The sequence below is a fragment of the Pollachius pollachius genome, assembly GCF_949987615.1.
Source record: "Pollachius pollachius genome assembly, chromosome: 8".
Taxonomy (NCBI): Eukaryota; Metazoa; Chordata; class Actinopteri; order Gadiformes; family Gadidae; genus Pollachius; species Pollachius pollachius.
In genome coordinates this window covers 1,256,507-1,271,036 of record NC_136941.1, presented here as the reverse complement: position 1 = coordinate 1,271,036, position 14,530 = coordinate 1,256,507, and the positions used below count along the sequence as shown (strand labels likewise).

General features: G+C 48.6%; 1 protein-coding gene across 1 annotated transcript in view; it reads left to right on the top strand.

Annotated features, from left to right (window-relative positions):
* Window positions 1-13,255, top strand: part of LOC307079773 (piezo-type mechanosensitive ion channel component 2) — a gene marked incomplete at both ends in the record, with an annotated part of 44,394 nt that extends 31,139 nt beyond the window's left edge. Inside the window, 18 exons of the mRNA XM_079742280.1 lie at window positions 266-279; window positions 693-854; window positions 1,546-2,055; window positions 2,444-2,702; window positions 3,202-3,390; window positions 3,945-4,152; window positions 4,627-4,753; window positions 5,927-6,074; window positions 6,483-6,697; window positions 7,283-7,441; window positions 8,327-8,474; window positions 8,859-9,047; window positions 9,385-9,477; window positions 10,088-10,257; window positions 10,619-10,735; window positions 11,128-11,207; window positions 11,576-11,801; window positions 13,000-13,255. Coding sequence (XP_079598406.1) covers window positions 266-279; window positions 693-854; window positions 1,546-2,055; window positions 2,444-2,702; window positions 3,202-3,390; window positions 3,945-4,152; window positions 4,627-4,753; window positions 5,927-6,074; window positions 6,483-6,697; window positions 7,283-7,441; window positions 8,327-8,474; window positions 8,859-9,047; window positions 9,385-9,477; window positions 10,088-10,257; window positions 10,619-10,735; window positions 11,128-11,207; window positions 11,576-11,801; window positions 13,000-13,255 — 3,270 coding nt within the window. The remainder of the gene's footprint in view (window positions 1-265; window positions 280-692; window positions 855-1,545; window positions 2,056-2,443; window positions 2,703-3,201; window positions 3,391-3,944; window positions 4,153-4,626; window positions 4,754-5,926; window positions 6,075-6,482; window positions 6,698-7,282; window positions 7,442-8,326; window positions 8,475-8,858; window positions 9,048-9,384; window positions 9,478-10,087; window positions 10,258-10,618; window positions 10,736-11,127; window positions 11,208-11,575; window positions 11,802-12,999) is intronic.
* Between the last annotated feature and the right edge of the window lie 1,275 nt (window positions 13,256-14,530).

The window sequence follows — 14,530 nt, the reverse complement described above, 5'->3', positions numbered from 1 at the left end:
CCATTTTCAGACCAGCTCTCATCAAGCGGTGAAAAACAGATCAATACACGCGGGGCGGCTGAGCAGAGTACCAGCGCCCCCTCTGGACACAATTATTACTGCAGGGCCATACCCAGCGGGGAACGCGGTGAAAGAAAAGTCCCCAACGCTGCTTCAGCAAACACAAACAGGCCATAATGACATATTTACTGAACAATATTAACCATAAATATATTTTCAATTAATTCTAATGATTTTTCTATTTTTTTTAAATGTGTATTTCAAGTATAAAGGATTGGTGTAAGACTCGTCTAGGATGGGTCCAAGACTGGTCTAGGATGGGTCAAAGACTGGTCTAGGATGGGTCTAACACTGGTCTAGGATGGGTCTAGGATGGCTCTAGGATGGCTCTAGGATGGGTCTAGGATGGGTCTAGGATGGCTCTAGGATGGCTCTAGGATGGGTCTAGGATGGGTCTAGGATGGCTCTAGGATGGGTCTAGGATGGGTCTAGGATGGCTCTAGGATGGCTCTAGGATGGCTCTAGGATGGGTCTAGGATGGGTCTAGGATGGCTCTAGGATGGGTCTAGGATGGGTCTAGGATGGGTCTAGGATGGCTCTAGGATGGGTCTAGGATGGCTCTAGGATGGGTCTAGGATGGCTCTAGGGTGTGCCTCTCTCACCGACCACGCTGCTCCTCCCGGCCCCCCCAGCTGTGCCACGGAGGAGACCCTGCTAGGGTCCCGTCAGCCCACCCAGGAGGAGCTGGACGACCTCCCCGGGCTGCAGCCGGCCGCCGACCAGCTCCGCCGGAGGCTGCTGAAGACCCCCCGCATAGACATGGGCTCCCTGGACGACGAGGACGCCCCCCCCAGGTGAAGGCTCCCCTGGGTCACAGTCAACTGGGGGTGGGGGTGGTCATTGTGGTGGGGGTGGTGGTGGTCATTGGGGTGGGGGTGGTGATAGTCATTGTGGTGGAGGTGGTGATAGTCATTGTGGTGGAGGTGGTGATAGTCATTGTGGTGGTGGTGGTGATAGTCATTGTGGTGGGGGTGGTGGTGTTCATTTTGGTGGTGGTGGTGATAGTCATTGTGGTGGTGGTGGTGATAGTCATTGTGGTGGGGGTGGTCATAGTCATTGTGGTGGTGGTGGTGATAGTCATTGTGGTGGTGGTGGTGATAGTCATTGTGGTGGGGGTGGTGGTGGTCATTGTGGTGGGGGTGGTGATAGTCATTTTGGTGGGGGTGGTGGACTTCTGGGTAGTTGTTGATAATATTTGATGACAGAATCGGATGTAGACCTTTCTAGCGCTGTGTCACCCTACACAAATGTTGCATCCTTAAAAGTTTTTCATCCGATCTTTGCTGCAAGCGTAGTGGACACAATGTAGAACTGATAACTGAAAGGATTCTCCTTATGTTTAGTGGGAGATCGGTCATTGGGAAGATCTCCTCATGTAAAAACAGCAGCTCTATTCTCCACACCCTGCTTTATAAAAACAGCCAATCAGAAACAGACTGAACTTATCAGTGGATTCACCGCTCCCTCTCTCCCTCTCTTCCAAAGTGTTCCGGGTGATGTTTCCCAAACTCAAGGGGAAAGTCAAGAAGAGGAGGAAGAGGAAGAGGAGGAGGGGAACAAAGAGCTAGAGAAGGAAGGTGACGAAGAGGAGGACAAATCGGAACGACGTGAGGAAGAGGAGGACAAATCGGAGCAACGTGACGAAGAGGAGGACAAATCGGAACGATGTGAGGAAGAGGAGGACAAATTGGAGCAATGTGACGAAGAGGAGGACAAATCGGAGCAACGTGACGAAGAGGAGGACAAATCGGAACGATGTGAGGAAGAGGAGGACAAAGAGGTGTGGTTTGAGGTGGTGAAGATCCGTCTCCAGGCGTTGGAGGATGAGGAGCAAACGTGGGAAAGACCGGAGGACCATGAGCGGCTTTACCCAGAATGCACCTCGCTGGACCTCAGGGACTCCATGGAAGGGAAAAGCTTTGATGTCCCAGCATCGCCCAGGCCCCTGAGTCAGGAGACCAGGAACCTGACCGCCAGCGAGCTGCTGCTGAACAAGTCAGTAGTACTATGATAATAATAATTATGATAAGAACAATGATAATAAAACAGGTGCTAACATTAATGCTGAAGACGATCCCTGTGATAAGGCCAATCGTATTAATCATCATGTGATTCATAATAATCTGCGTAATATCTTCACAAATTAAATATGCAACTTGGGCCAGGATAGTATAGTGTTGAAAGGTTGACAGTTTGATCCCCAATATCTAGCATCCTTGAGCAAGAACCCTTCACCTGACCCTTAATGACATGGAGCTCACTTTTGATGAAAAATGAATAAACGGTAAACCAAAGAGACAAAACAAAGTCAACGTAACATTAACCACAACCATTCTCCCTCTCCCTGTCTTCTTCTCAAACCCCCCCCCCCCCACCCACCCAGCATGTTCGAGAACGATGAGATCTCCGAGTCGGACAGGTTCTACACGCAGCTGCCGCAGCACCTGAAGCTGGCCTTCGCCCTCTACAACACCATGGTGTCCAAGTCGGAGATGCTGTGCTACTTCGTCATCATCCTGAACCACATCATGTCCGCCTCCATGCTCTCACTCATCCTGCCCATCCTCATCTTCATGTGGGCCATGCTGTCGGTGCCCCGGCCGTCCAAGCGCTTCTGGATGACCGCCATCGTATACACAGAGGTGTGTGGCCGCCCCCCGTACCGTATGAGTGTGTGACCGTTGGGGAAGGATAGGGCGTCGGCTCAGGGTGTTTGGAGGCCTCCCAGCTCAGATGTACTGGGTATGGATCCTCCATCCCCGACCTGCTGGTTAATGATAGTTTACTGATGTTACCGATCAAAGCCTCTTCTGAATGACCGAATAGTTGCCGGTCAATAGGAGGCAGTGGAAGGTACTTTACAAGATCGTAGTGCATATGCTGGGGATACCCCAGATGGATACAACATGGTATTGCTCGGGGCTTTACCCAGAGTGCACCTCGCTGGACCTCAGTGACCCTATGGAAGGGAAAAGCTTTGATATCCCAGAATCCCCCTGGCCTCCTAGTCAGGAAACCAGGAACCTGACATTATCTGTTAGTGTCGTAATCTGGTTTTGCAATTATCAAATCTTTTGAAGGATGGGATTATATTTCTACATTGAGTGAGTGTCCTGACTGCGTCCCCCGCTGTGCCCTCAGCTGACAGTGGTGGTGAAGTACTTCTTCCAGTTCGGCTTCTTCCCGTGGACGACGTCGTCGTACCGCGGCATCAACGCCGACCGGCCCTTCGCCATGCCAAACATCATCGGCGTGGAGAAGAAGGACGGCTACGTGCTCTTCGACCTCATCCAGCTCCTGGCGCTCTTCTTCCACCGCTCCATCCTCAAGGTACCGGGTTCGATCCCCGCCGAACCGCGTCCCCTGAAGGCAACGTTTACAGCGGGGGGGCAGCTTTGGATGGAATCATTACATTTACATTTAGGGCGATTAGCAGACGCTTTTATCAAAGCGATTTACTATAAGTACATTTGTCGGAAGAAAGTGAAACAATTATCTCTGTCTGTACAGTGAGGACGTTCATAGAACCAAGTGCCAAGCACTAACAACCACTAGGATAACCCGTTCCCCGTCCGTTACAGGGATAGTAAGGATAAGATGCTACACGATGCTAAGTACTATTAATCAACCTGCAAATCATCTGCTTCATAGCTAAATACTATCGTCATGGTAACCTGGTAACACGGAATCTATAAGAAATCAGCATTGATTAGAAAAATAAATAAATGTATATTTAAGAATCATACAGGGATGATGTTGGCTTAATCCACACGGTGACTTTGTCTGTTTTCCCAACAATGGCCGACAATGACAACAACGCCAAAGAACGTGTTGAGGGGGGTCGTGTCTGACGGACCCGTGCGTCGTGTCTCCCCCCCCCACAGTGCCACGGCCTCTGGGACAACAAGGAGGTGGAGATGCCGGACTTCTTCAAGAAGATGCAGAAGAAGGTGGAGAAGAAGAAGCAGACGGGAAACGCGGAGCGGGCGAGCGAGCGGGGGGGGCGGCGCCGACGCCTGGGCTTCCTGCCCGCCCCGGCGTCGGGGACCTCCCTCCTCCGCCGCCGGACCAAGGACACCGGGGGTCCCAGCGGTGAGTGTTACCCCCGATGCGGTCGGGTTTTGAAGCGACATGAGCGGTATTCATAGCCCTTCCTGATGGCTGTTGTGGTTTCAAATGTAAAAATACGGTATGAAGACATAGTTTTAAAACACATTTTAGCCTACATTGTTGATTGTATGACTGTTGGGTGTGTTGGGGTGTAGTGTAGTGTAGCATGCTGCAGTGTGGTGTAGCTTGGTGTAGTTTAGTGGGGGGTAGTTGGGTGTGCTGTGGTGTAGCGTAGCTTGGCGTAGCGTAGCGTAGCGTAGCCTGGTGTACCAGTGAGATCAACACTCTTCACATCCTGTTAAATGAGCTTTCCTGTCCAATCATCGCAGTCCATCTCGGCGGTTGGTTTGTTTAAAAACAGCCAAGATCACATTTTCCACTCTAACGACCAAAGGCCTTGTACCCAATCAGCCATGGGCGATAAAGTAATGTCCTGCCTGTGTTTCCTCACTGGAGAGGGGAAGCCGAAGAAGCAGCCGACCAAGAAGAGGCGCTCCCACAAGGCCCCCCTGACCCGGAAGCAGCGGATCAGGCAGCAGATCAGCAAGAGGATGCTGATGGTGAAGGCCGCCGTCGTAGAAGTGTACGTTGTGACGGTCCCTGTCTAGTGTTGATGTGGTTGACCAGTTATTGTTTTTCCTATGTCCTTGAAGGTACCATCACCAGAGTGGATTGGGAGCACCTGGTTCAGGTGCTCCTAAAAGTATAAAAACCCAGACTCAACTCTGCTCCGGTCTCTCTCTGGCATTCGGCTGCATGCCCGCCAGCAGCAGCACATTCTCTTTGTTTTGTTTCTGCTTTGTTTTCACGATACAACATTTACACCTCATATTGTTCACACATCCACATTTACATGTTACTGGCTGACACACTTCACATTTGTGTTTATAACTTCAGTTGTCTTAAGTTAATATAATAAATTCATTAGTTTATTGCCATCTTTTGTCCTATGCCGTATTTGCTATAGCCTAGGAGCCGGGTTATGACAACGTCCATCTGCCGCCGCGCGGCTTCTGCTGTTTCTTTGTAAAAGGGGGTGATGTCACGCCACCAGGTGTGAGCGTGGTTAGCCGTGTCAAGCCGTTTGAAATCCTGCCTTTTCCTGTGTTTTAGTGGCATCACAAGTGGGCGCGTCCACCTGGATGTGCGCTGGATAGATCGATCTGACAGCCTACTGAGTGGACCGTAGCAGACGTTGCTGATCTATCCGTCGTACATCTAGGTGGACTCTAAAACACAGGGAAGAGGCCAATTTTCAAATGGATCATAATGGCTAATCACGCTCACGCCTGGTGGTGTAATATCACCCCTTTAAGATCTTTGTGTTTGGGCCTCTTTTGGATTAATTGTCTGTCAAATTGTTTCTGTTAAGTGTAATCTTGTGTCACGTCATTATAGGTATATGCCTGAGCTTGTCTTTCATAAATAAATACAATGCAAAAAAAACGTAAAAGTTAAAAACCAAACACAGAAATATGAACATGTGAAAGGGGGCCATCTTTGGTCAAATGTTTTATAACCGCTTTTTCTGATGACTAAAATCGTGCCGGGTGAGAATGGTGACTTTGTGAAGAGAGTGAAAACATAGGTGCCGATATAAAGGGAATCAACACATATCACAGTGTGTGTAGCTTGCTGAGCTCTCTCTCTCTCTCTCTCTCTCTCTCTCTCTCTTTACCTGTAAGACTAGACTATGCAAGACTTGCTGTAATCCGTAAGACGTCCAAATGACCCGTTTTGTTCTTTGTCCCCGCAGCGCTCTGAACATCTACCTACCCATCAGGCAGTTCTTCTATGACATCATCCACCCGGAGTACAGCCCTGTGTGCGACGTCTACGCCCTCATGTTCCTGATCGACGTCGTCAACTTCATCGTCACCATATACGGTCACGGGGCCTTCGGGGTAAAAAGCAACTCTTACCTTCAATTCTCTTCTTTTCTCTATATATTCAGTATATAAAGCAGAGTAGGCTCATGAGCACACACTAGTGGTCAGAGATAAGGTACGTATTTTTTAATTGAGAGGAAAATTCCGCTTAAAAACCGGCATTGATGCCTTGAATTGATCTCCAATCAAGGGAATCAATTGAATAGATCTCCAATCAATTCAATGCAAATCGTCCAACATACAACAACATATCTTGAAAATGTATATTAACATACAAAACCACTCGACATACAAACTGCACGTCCCAAACCTCCGAACGCTTTCGGGGGTCAAAACGGCCGACCCCGTTGCCGCCGGCGACTGGGTTTGACAGCCATGGTAGCCTTGTGTACGAGGGCGTGGTCAATGTGGTGGCGTCCCCAGAAATACAGCGGTGCGGTGGACTTCACGGAGTCGCTGTCGGAGGACACGGTGCCCGAGGCCTTCCTGGTCATGCTGCTGCTGCAGTTTGGCACCATGATCGTGGACCGGGCGCTCTACCTCAAGAAGTCCCTGCTGGGGAAGTGCGTGTTCCAGGTGGCGCTGGTGTTCGGGATCCACTTCTGGATGTTCTTCATCCTGCCCGGGGTCACCGAAAGGTCAGGGGGCAGACGTTCATTCATTCATTCGTTCGTTCATTCATTCATTCGTTCATTTATACATTTATGCATTCGTTTGTTCATTCATTCATTAGTTTGTTCATTCATTAATTCATTTTTTTGTTCATTCATTCATTCATTCATTTATGCATTTATGCATTCATTCATTTATTCATTCATTAGTTTGTTCATTCATTAATTCATTTGTTCGTTCATTCATTCGTTCATTCATTCGGTCATTCGTTCATTAAATCGTTCATTAATTCATTACTTTATTCATTAGTTTAGTTCATACTCTGAGGCTCAACTGGTCGGGCATGGTGGTGTTAACACTGGCAGGGTTGGGGGTTTGATTCCCATTGGGGCGATCCATTGCTAAGAATGTAAGCACTCACGCTATTGAAAGCACTCAAAGCATCCACCAATCTAATCAGGAACAGCCATTCCTATAGCCCGTGTTTCCCTTGCGGTTTGGTTGTTTGGGTGGGTTTCTCTTTACGAGGCTTGCTCTGTGTCCGTGAATGTATGAAAACATGTATCTCTAACCTTTGTTGAGGATTCTCGCTGAAACATTTCCTCCAACAGGAGGTTCAACAAGAATCCCATTGCCCAGCTGTGGTACTTTGTCAAGTGCATCTACTTCGGACTGTCGGCCTACCAGATCAAGTGTGGCTACCCTAACAGTGTCCTGGGCAACTTCCTCACCAAGAACTACAACTACATCAACCTCTTCCTCTTCCAAGGGTACTGCGAGCTTGTTCAACCCCAGGGGTTCCTTGATAGGAAGATGGTTATCGGCTCAATGTTTACAGCGTGTAACTAAATACATAAAAACACCCACATCGTGTGGTTGTATTTATACTGCACACCATGCTTGACATGAAGATAATGGAATACTATAATAGATGTGAAATCTGTACTAGTTTAGATTCAAATGTATTCGTTTTATTGGCGATATTTTTAAGAATTTTTGTTCTGTCTTCCCCTTTCCATTTTTATAATCAAATTTCTCCCTTCTCTCTCTTTTCAAACCCTATCCTGTTCACTCTTCTCCTGTTCTCTTCTCTCCACCCACCCCTCGACTCCCCTTCTCTCCTCCATACCCCTCCCCCCTCCCTCCCTCCCCCCTCCTCTCCTCTCCTCCCCTCCTCCTCTCCTCCCCCTCCCTCCCTCCCCCCCTCCTCTCTTCCTCCTCCTCTCCTCCCCCTCCCTCCCTCCCCCCCCTCTCCTCTCTTTCCCTCCCTTCCTCCCCCCCCTCTCCTCTCTCCCTCCCTTCCTCCCCCCTCCACTCCTCTCCTCCTCTCCTCCCCCTCCCCCCCTCCTCTCCTCCCCTCCTCCCCTCCCCTCCCTCTCTCCTCCTCTCCTCTCCCTCCCTCCCCCCCTCCCCCTCCTCTCCTCTCCTCTCACTCCCCCCTCCTCCCCCCTCCTCTCCTCTCCCTCCCTCCCCCCCTCCCCCTCCTCTCCTCTCCTCCCCTCCTCCCCTCCTCTCCTCCTCTCCTCTCCTCTCCTCCCCCTCCCCCTCCTCCCCCTCCTCTCCTCTCCTCTCCTCTCCTCTCCTCTCCCCCCCTCCCTCTACTCTCCTCTCCTCTCCTCTCCTCTCCTCTCCCTCCCTCCCCCCCCTCTCCTCAGGTTCCGGATGGTTCCGTTCCTGACGGAGCTGCGGGCGGTGATGGACTGGGTCTGGACCGACACCACGCTGTCCCTCTCCAGCTGGATCTGCGTTGACGACATCTACGCCAACATCTTCATCCTCAAGTGCGGGAGAGAGTCGGAAAAGGTGAGTTGTGAGGGTTTCACAATGTCTTACTGAACATTGGAATGGTGAAAAGGTATAGTGATCAGTTACCACTGAATCAATAGTAGAGGTATAATAACATGCTGAGAAAATTGACATTATAATGCTGTGAATTGAAATATTGTATTGGCAAGTTTATTCCAGTATCCACTGGGTTGTGTTTAAGTATTACAGTATTGACTGTGCAGCTTTGTATCACACTAAAGTATTTCTGCTCAATATCATGTCAATTTAAACAGAGTACTTTACACAAAAGTATAACGAGTGTCACGATGTATCTCTGTCCTCATCGTCAGTCCAGATGTATCTCCTGCTTTGTACGGTAATGAGTAAGAATCAAAGTATTGATTCTTCGACCACTTCCAGAAGTACCCCCGCGTCCCGGGGCAGAAGAAGAAGAGGTTGGTGAAGTACGGGATGGGAGGCTTCATCATCTTCGCTCTCATCAGCATCATCTGGTTCCCGCTCCTCTTCATGTCATTGGTCAAGTCCGCGGCCGGGGTGACCAATCAGCCGCTAGATGTCTCCATCCAGCTCAGCATAGCAGGATATGAGGTCAGGATGAGAGCAAGGAAAAGTCATGGACCGTCATTGCTTACAGGATGCATCCGATTGTTTGAAAGATGTAACCCGTTATTTTGTAAAGTCCACTTAATTGTTTATTCTCAGATGATCTTTTTTAGTAAAAAGTCAAAAAATAAAATTATTTCAAGGTTTCTTTTTTCTGTTCTAATTCTCATCCTACTAACACGATGGATTGTAAATCATGTGGCTCACCCTGTTTGTGTGTACATTCTGTAACATATTGTGGTGTTTGTGTGTACATTCTGTAACATATTGTGGTGTTTGTGTGTACATTCTGTAACATATTGTGGTGTTTGTGTGTTCCTAGCCTCTGTTCTCAATGAGCGCCCAGGAACAGAACCTGGTGCCGTACAAAGAACCTGACTTTGTGCGACTCACCAACATCTACGCAACACATCCAGTAAGACCTGATTCAACCCCTAGTCCTAACCCTAACCCTAACCCGGTCCCTAACCCTCCATCCTAACCCGTTTTTTATTATTTATTCTGCAAACAGATCACTAGAGGGTGAAACCGAACCAAATTACAATGATGACAAAAGTCAAATTGAAGTGCTTTTCTAAATGTAAAACTGCATTATGACAAATACATTGATACTCCAATGCTTTTACTAATGTAACTTGATTATGCCTTTATGTCTCTCTCCCTCTCTCTCTCTGTCTCTCTCCCCCCTCTCTCTCTCTCTCTCTCTCTCTCTCGTTCTCTCTTCTCTATCTCACTCTCTCTCTCTCTCTCCTCTCTCTCTCTCGTTTGCTCTCTCTCTCTCTCCCCCCGCCTCTCTCTCTCTCTCTCTCTCTCTCTCTCTCTCTCCCCCCCCCCCCTCTCTCTCTCTCTCTCTCTCTCCCCCCCCTCTCCCTCCCCCCTCTCTCTCTCTCTCCCCCCCCTCTCTCTCTCTCTCTCCCTCTCTCTCTCTCTCCCCCCCCCCCCCTCCCCCCCCCTCTCTCTCTCTCTCCCCCCCCCCCCACTCTCTCACTCTCTCTCTCTCCCCCGCCCCCCCCCCTCTCCCCCAGGCCTCCATGCAGTTCATCATGAACTACGAGGCGGAGGACATCGTGGTCGCTAAGATCAAGAGCGACGCCAGCCTCACGTGGACCATCAGCCCCGCCAGCCGCGAGGCCTTGATCCGCCAGCTCAGTAGCTCGTCCTACTTCTTCATGACCCTGCGGTGGACCCTCCTCAGGTCAGAGGTCGCTGGTGTTTGTTGTTGTTGTATTTGTGAAGCGCAACAGTAAAGTGTGTTTGGGATGTTGAGAGAAGATGGTGTTTTGGTTATAGTGCTATGCCTCTTGATGAGCAATGATATAGCATTTTATATAGATACATAATTAAAGTGTTAAGGAAGTGTATGTACATACTATGCACGCGCAAACTATAAGGTGCTCCACAATTTAGAATGACGCAAAGGTGCCATGATGATTTCAGCCACTAGTGGGCGACAACAACACAGGATTGGCGCAAATCATTTATGAAAACCACATCGTGTGCGGTGTGAAACAAAAGGGGCAAACTGGATGCGTAACCGTCTCTTCTCTTGTCCACAGGAATGCGACTCTGTCCGAGACCGTGGAGTCGATCGGGGAACACACGGTGAAGTATCTGAACAGCGCCCTGAGAGAAAGCATCGTTCAGATGCTCAAAGGATCCAGCCAGGAGCCTGTGTGAGTGCCCACAGAGGGATCACCTTTGACCTCAGTTCTATCAACCACCTTTGACCTCAGTCATTATTAGAACCTTTTCAAAGGGTTAAGTGATTTTTTTTATGATCTAAGATTACTTGAAGTGTTCAACTAATTATATAAATCTAATTGTTGGTGTTCAGGTAGAGAGCAGCTGCTTTTACAATCAAGGATGATGACCTTGCACCTTTAAGAGAAACAATGAGTTTATAAAACGTCCACGGCCCACATTTTAACACTTTAGTTAATACATTATTTCAAAAACACAATTTTAAATATGGTGATGCTTGGTAAATTATTACTGGATGTCAGGTTAAAAGGTTTAATTGAGTGTGTTTCAGCATTAACCTTTGTGGTGCCGTTGTGTCGTTCAGGATCATTCAGTCCCTTCTGCCAAAGTTCATCAGGGGACCCAAAGGAGTCGAATCCAAGATGGCAACCAGGTTGAAAGTCGGTGGGTTGTTTATCTTATTTGCTCAGGATGCATTCACACAAACACCCAAAGATGATTTTAAAGCTCAACAACAGGTGTGGTGGGATTAGCTGGTACAAGCCGTTTTGGATATCTGCCCCTTATGACATCACAGGTGGGCGTGTCCACCTGTGATGTCATAAGGGGCAGATTTCCAAAACGGCTTGGAACGGCTAATCCCACCACACCGGGTGGCAATGTCATGGGACCTTTAAATAGCCCATTGGTGATTTCTAGCGTTTATTACTATTCCTCCAAGAGGAAGAACTGTTTTCCTTCTAACCCTACTAAACCAATCCTCTCTGTCGTTCCCCTCCATGACCCTCACCCATCCCTCGTCCACCCCCCAGAGCACTCCGAGCGGCCCGACGACTACCAGACGCTGGGCTTCTTCCGGCCACTGTCGCTCCGCCTGCAGTGGGTGAACGGCAGCCAGGAGAAGGCGGACCAGTGGTGGCGCGTGGAGGAGTGCGTGCCGGGGCCCAAGCTCTCCGCCCGCGACTGCAAGGGCATCGAGATGGTGGTGATCAACGAGAAAGTCAGCCCCTCCAGCCTGGGCTTCCTGGCCGGTCACGGGTGGGTAGCAGACAGTCACAGCGGGAATGCAGTTCCCCTGTTTCATAATACACACCGGTTTCTTATTTGGTAACCCACGGGAAATGAAGTGTACATATATATATATATACATCTTTATCTATCTCTATTTCTATATCTATATCGATATATCGCCATGAAGGCAGTGTAGTGGCTAGGGTGTTTAACTCACAGGCAAAGTGTACTGCGGTCAATCCCTCATGTCCAGCCAAACCTTTAGACCATTGGTTCTCAAAGTGCGGCCCGCGGGCCAATGGCGGCCCACAGAAACATTCCTGGCGGCCCGCAATGACATACAGATGTAAGAAAAATGAAAATAAATGATTTTTTTTTTTTCATTATATCAATATTGATTTCAACAAAAATAAATAAATATAAAAAGAAAAGTCGACTCTCTCTGGCTTTCAATTAAATCCTGTTACATTTGTTACTTTTGATCCGACTGTACATTACTTTGAAAGGATGAACCTCAGTTTCGTGATTTAGACCTCACTCCAGAGGTCCACGGTGCAATGTTGTTTTTCAACACTGGCGTTTCCCGCCTATTTTTTTCCTTTGGTGGCCCTCAGTCAAATTCTGGGTTCCTCAATTGGCCCTCAGCTGTCAAAACTTTGAGAACCCGCTTAAAACATACTGTATATGTCTAAAGGAGCCAAGATATACTGTATATAATGTAATGGATCAGCTCATCCCTGACGTATACAAACATCCACCCTCCTCCTCCCTCTCCTCTCCCCTCTCCTCTCCCCCCTCTCCTCTCTCCTCTCTCCCCTCTCCTCCCTCTCTCCTCTCTCCTCTCCTCTCTCCTCTCCTCCCTCTCTCCTCTCTCCCCTCTCTCCTCCCTCTCTCTCTACCTCTCCACCTCTCCTCTCTCTCTACCTCTCCACCTCTCCTCTCTCTCTACCTCTCCTCCCTCCCTCTCCTCTCGTCCCTCTCTCGTCCCTCCTCTCTCTACCTCTCGTCCCCTCTTCTCTCTCCTCTCCCTCTCCTCTCTCCCTCTCCTCCCTCTCTTCTCTCTACCTATCGTCCCCTCTTCTCTCTCTCCTCTCTCCCTCTCCTCTCTCTCCTCTCTCCCTCTCCTCTCTCTCCTCTCTCCCTCTCCTCCCTCTCCTCCCTCTTCTCTCTCCTCCCTCTCCTCTCTCTCCCTCTCTTCTCGTCCCTCTCTCCTCTCCTCTCTCAGCATCGTGGGGCTGTACATGTCCGTGGTGCTGGTGGTGGGCAAGTTCATCCGGGAGTCCTTCAGCGGCATCTCCCGGTCCATCATGTATGAGGAGCTGCCCTGCGTGGACCGCGTGCTCAAGTTGTGCACCGACATCTTCGTGGTGCGCGAGACGGGCGAGCTGGAGCTGGAGGAGACCATGTGCGAGAAACTCATCTTCCTCTACCGCTCGCCAGAGACCATGATCAAGATGAGCCGCGAGAAGGAAGACAGCTGAGAGTGGCGTTGGCGGCGGGGCGTTGAGGAAGACATTAACGTTTCAGTCCCTGATGGAGCCCTCGCTGGGGCGACGGAGGCGTCCGACAGTGGGTAACGGTTGTTGAGCAGTGTTTTCTACGGGTTGAAGCTTTATTTCAGATGACTTTTAAGGGCACTGGGCACTCGGACACATCCTGTGGATTAAAATAAATGGTTACCTGTTAACATGAGGCCCACCTAGCACTGACGAGGGTCAAATGAAGCCACTGAGATGCCCCGAAGATGGTGGTCATCTTCAACAGCATGCCATGTAAGGAAGTATTACGTTATTAATTACGGTGTTCATCAAATCAAATGTTTCATTGTCTATACAGGGATTAGATCTACCCAAAGTGTCACTCATTGAATTATAAAATAACTTAGATTGTATGTTCTCATACCAAACATAACTGCAAATAACGTTGTGAATGTTGAGTGACTAACAGCTCCGTTTGGAAGTCGTTGGTATGGTTGGATTTCTTCTATTAAAATGTGAGATTGTCATGTAATGAAAAAACGGATACCATGACACTGCAATAGTTTGTATATAATTGTATCATTGGACCAACAGAATACATCTCAGTTTGAGGTCAGTCCTCTTGAGTTTCTATTCACTGCTCCAATTTATTGTCATAGTGTAGAGTGTTTACTGCCTCATGCCCTTAACCAGAATTAAGTTAGACCACGCTCTGCAAAGAAAATCTTAAGATTGCTTGGTACCGGCTGGAAGACCAATACATATTGTACTGTAATAGAAAGCACAGAAAAGTCCATTAAGCGACACAGCCGATATTTAAGCATTTCTCCCGCCACTGCACAATGCATGCATTTCAGGGCTGTCGACAGTTTATACAAATGTACATTTTTCACACGATGACCATCCTACCTTGTGCTCTGAAGGAGAAGTGAAATCAAACAGAACCCCGTCTTCCCGTTTGGAGAGGACTTCATCATCCGCTTCCGATTTCTGACCCATGATGTAAATACCATTTTCCTACTTGGTACATCTCACTGCTGCCTCCAAAGAAAGCACTTGTTTAGTTGTATTTAAATAAAATCTTGAATGACCTGAAAGCCTCACGTGATTAGTTTTTCTTCTGTGGATTGTGAAGGATGCATGCCACAAAAGGTAAATCGCAAAAAATACAACTCGACAAGAATATCCACTTCCATATATTTAATACATTTTCTTCAGTTACAAATGAAAGCAGGTGGATGGCGCATCCAGTTGGGGTCTTTGGACCCTCACACCCTC